The following is a 4,116-nucleotide window of genomic DNA, read 5'->3' as shown; positions in this document are numbered from 1 at the left end:
GAAAATGATAGTGATAAATTAAAACCCGTCTTAACTATTCCCTGAGCAAGTTCTCAAAGCAATTATACTTTGACAAAATTCAACCTTTAAATGAAGACTTGAGAAGCAAGCATTCACAAAGGTAATTAACTAGTGGGTGCAACAACTTTTATAGGGTTGAACTAAGTTTCTTAGAGTGCCTCTGACCAATTTGCCTTGACAAAACCTAATCTGCCAACTCAATGACTCCATCTCTCTCCTATAAAAGCATCTTCAATCCCACTCTCACATCCATTGCAATTTGCAACCATAACCATCATTGGGACAAAGTTGTTTATTGCTACACTAAAAAATGGAAGCTCTCAAGACCCTTTTCTTAGCCTTTTTTCTTCTCTTAGCTTCAGCATTGTCTTTAGCCAATGCCGAAGCCTTGTCTTCAGCCAATGCCAAAATCCAGGAGCACGAGTTTGTTGTACGTTCTCTCACTCTCTTTGTCTTTCTCTTTTTAATTTCGTCCCTTTCTTGCTAAGATAATTAACTTGCCATTTGTAACGAGACAGATTCAAGCAACTCCAGTGAAGAGGCTGTGCAACACTCATAGCACCCTCACAGTGAATGGACAGTTCCCGGGCCCAACCTTGGAAGTCAACAATGGAGACACTTTGGTCGTCAAAGTCACTAACAAAGCTCGTTACAATGTGACCATTCACTGGTATAATATATTAAAGCTAGCATTTTTTAGCTTCACTTCCACCCACAAGGAAAAACCACAGCCTTTTTTAATGTTTGCCTACATGTAAACACATTAAAAACCATTAAATATACATTTTATCAAAGGATTATATTTATTTAAAAAGAAATAAAGACTTTTTTTATATATATAATTAAAAAAATCAGTTTAAATAGCTTTTTTATTCCTAAAATTATAATGCTTGTTGTTTTTAATTCTTACCCTTGACAAATGATATAATTTCAATCCTCCACCAAAGATTAAAAGTATATAATTTTTATGATTTTTAGAGACTAAAAATAATGATTTTTTTGTAGTAATTAAAATTTAAAAACTTCATATTTTTAGAGATTAAGAATTTATTTAAATCAAAATATATTTGATAAAAAAAAAAAATTTTAACATACATGGATTGCTCCATATTTAAAAAAAAAAATCAACATTCTTAGCACTTGTGGGAATTAAATGGTATGCCTTTGCCTTAACTAATCTAGTTCCCATAGAACATATTATAGAAGGCACGTTATACTCGTATATATATTGCATGAAACATGCATGGAAGTCTTTGACAAATATTTAAGAGGCTTATATAGTTTTGTTTCTCCTCATTAATTTCTTGATCTCTTTGTAAAGGCACGGTATTCGGCAAATGAGAACAGGATGGGCTGATGGACCAGAATTTGTGACTCAGTGTCCCATTCGCCCTGGTGAAAGCTACACTTACCGATTTACAATTCAAGGACAAGAAGGCACACTTTGGTGGCACGCTCACAGCTCATGGGTAAGAGCCACTGTTTATGGAGCTTTGATCATTCACCCTAGGGAAGGAGAGTCCTATCCTTTCCCTAAGCCAAAGCGCGAGACACCAATTATGCTAGGTAATGATTTTATTTCACTAATGAATATAATGGTAATGATGTTACTGTTGAAAACATGAAGGATAAGATTAAGAAAAAGATATTGTGGGATTTGATATTTTTTATCTTTTTTGACAAAAGATTATATTCATAATGATTGATGAAGCTGATTTAACGGTGAAAATAATGATTAGGGGAATGGTGGGATGCAAACCCACTCGATGTTGTGAGACAGGCCACACAAACAGGAGCAGCGCCTAATATATCCGATGCATACACTATCAATGGTCAACCTGGCGATCTATACAAGTGCTCAAGCCAAGGTTTGATTATTAGTGAATTTTGATTGAACTCATCAACTACTTTGCGAAGGTTATATTTGATATATTAAAAAAAAAAAAAAGACAACGGTGATTAAAGACATATTAAACTTTTTAGCATAAAAATCAAATTATATTAAATAGTTTAATTTATTAAATACTTTGATTAGAGGAAAGAAATAAAATATTTTTGGCCGCTTTTGTAACAATAAACACGTACTTACATCTTGCAAACGATCAAGAAATAAGAATTGAATATAGTAACTAGTAGGCAGGAAAATTATAAAAAAATACCGTTAAAACATGTGAGCACTATTTTTTTAATAGAAGAGTATATTGTGCCAATTCATTAATAATTCATGAATTTGAAATTAGATATTGAAAGAATTAATATCTTAATGATATAAACAATAAAAAAATACACATGCCTCAGTTAAAATCAAATTTATTTTATTTTTGCATGAAAACAAGTACCCTTTGAAGAAAAGCAAGCAAATTCATTACTAGGGTTGCCATACGATTTACTACTACTTCTCAAGACACAAATAGTTTCTGTACCAAGAAACAGGGTAGTGAACACACATCTACCCGCCAACTACCCCTGCACCTTGGTCCTAGGAAACTTATAAAAAAGAATGTTGTATAATGGTTAAAGAATGTTGTACAATGGTTTCATGAACCTGACATTTATTTTTCTTTGACATGATTCGCATTGTAGGCACCACCATAGTTCCAATAGATTCTGGCGAGACCAACCTCCTCCGTGTCATCAATGCTGCACTCAACCAACCCCTTTTCTTCACTATTGCCAACCACAAGTTCACAGTGGTTGGTGCTGATGCCGCCTACCTCAAGCCTTTCACCACCACAGTCATCGTGCTAGGACCTGGCCAAACCACTGATGTTCTCATCAATGGTGACCAACCACCCTCACGTTACTACATGGCAGCACGTGCTTACCAATCTGCTCAAAATGCTCCCTTTGACAACACCACCACCACAGCCATTCTTGAATACAAATCAGCCCCTTGTCCTGCAAAGGGTGTTGCAATCAAACCAGTTATGCCTTCTCTCCCAGCTTACAATGACACAAACACTGTCACTTCCTTTAGTACAAGCTTAAGAAGTCCAAGGAAAGTTGAGGTTCCCACTGAAATTGATGACAACTTGTTCTTCACCATTGGCCTTGGACTCAACAATTGCCCTCCAAATTTCAATTCAAACCAATGCCAAGGACCCAACGGGACACGTTTCACTGCAAGCATGAACAATGTGTCATTTACTCTCCCAAACACTGTTTCCATTTTGCAAGCGCATCACCTTGGAGTTCAAGGAGTGTTCACCACTGATTTTCCGTCACAACCTCCGGTGAAATTTGATTACACTGGTAACGTGAGCCGTTCACTTTGGCAACCTGTTCCTGGGACTAAAGTCACCAAGTTGAAGTTCGGATCAAGGGTGCAGATTGTGTTGCAAGATACTAGCATTGTTACCCCTGAGAACCACCCAATTCATCTTCATGGGTATGATTTCTACATTGTGGCAGAAGGGTTTGGAAACTTTGACCCTAAGAAAGACACTTCAAAATTCAACCTTGCTGATCCACCTATGAGGAATACAGTGGCAGTGCCTGTGAATGGATGGGCTGTTATTAGATTTGTTGCAGATAACCCAGGTAAAATTAGTTTAATCCCAATTTTGCATTGCCTTAAAAAATTATATTTCAATTATTGATGTTTGATATAATTTGGTTTATGTGATGTGTGTAGGAGCTTGGATTATGCATTGTCACTTGGATGTTCACATCGGGTGGGGTTTGGCCACTGTGCTCTTGGTAGATAATGGAGAAGGCCTATTGCAATCCATAGAACCCCCTCCAGAGGACCTGCCTCTGTGTTAGGATACTCAAAATTATCAAATTTGTCACCATAGTTTGTAATTTTTCCTAGTTCATTGTTGTTTTGTTTCCCTTTATTAGGGGATATTTCTCCTTTTGCTCTGTTTCTTTGTTCTTTCCATTTATAGATAAGCCGGGTTTAGAAGAGATGGTGCTGTGATTCCAACACAAAATGCCATCTGATACGATCACAAGCCCGAATGATTTAAATTCATGTTAGTTGTTTTTTCCCCTTGTGGTTAATGTTATAAACAAATGAGTTTTGACCATGTCTATCCCCTCCCTTTTTCTAATCTGGTGGGTGTGCGTGTGAGAGTGAAGAGATAAAAAGAA

General features: G+C 36.3%; 1 protein-coding gene across 1 annotated transcript; it reads left to right on the top strand.

Moving 5' to 3' along the window:
• Nucleotides 1-292: 292 nt before the first annotated feature.
• LOC113846966 (laccase-5-like) lies at nucleotides 293-3,915 on the top strand. The gene is made up of 6 exons (XM_027475763.1): nucleotides 293-451; nucleotides 540-691; nucleotides 1,343-1,587; nucleotides 1,761-1,889; nucleotides 2,605-3,561; nucleotides 3,656-3,915. The coding sequence occupies exons 1-6, from the start codon at nucleotides 332-334 to the stop codon at nucleotides 3,784-3,786; spliced, it is 1,734 nt and encodes a 577-aa protein (XP_027331564.1). The 5' UTR covers nucleotides 293-331; the 3' UTR covers nucleotides 3,787-3,915.
• Nucleotides 3,916-4,116: the final 201 nt, after the last annotated feature.

This window comes from Abrus precatorius, unplaced genomic scaffold (assembly GCF_003935025.1).
Source record: "Abrus precatorius isolate BTA unplaced genomic scaffold, Abrus_2018 Scaffold8, whole genome shotgun sequence".
Taxonomy (NCBI): domain Eukaryota; kingdom Viridiplantae; phylum Streptophyta; class Magnoliopsida; order Fabales; family Fabaceae; genus Abrus; species Abrus precatorius.
Note: the sequence above shows the minus strand (reverse complement) of the source record. Positions and strands in the feature narration are given on the sequence as shown.

What these genes read in the sequence shown, in the direction of transcription:
- LOC113846966 (XM_027475763.1), top strand. Translation starts at nt 332, where the DNA reads ATGGAAGCTCTCAAGACCCTTTTCTTAGCCTTTTTTCTTCTCTTAGCT. An exon ending in ATACAAGTGCTCAAGCCAAG is followed by an intron (nt 1,890 to 2,604) that starts GTTTGATTATTA and finishes TTCGCATTGTAG; the next exon opens with GCACCACCATAGTTCCAATA. An exon ending in ATTTGTTGCAGATAACCCAG is followed by an intron (nt 3,562 to 3,655) that starts GTAAAATTAGTT and finishes TGATGTGTGTAG; the next exon opens with GAGCTTGGATTATGCATTGT.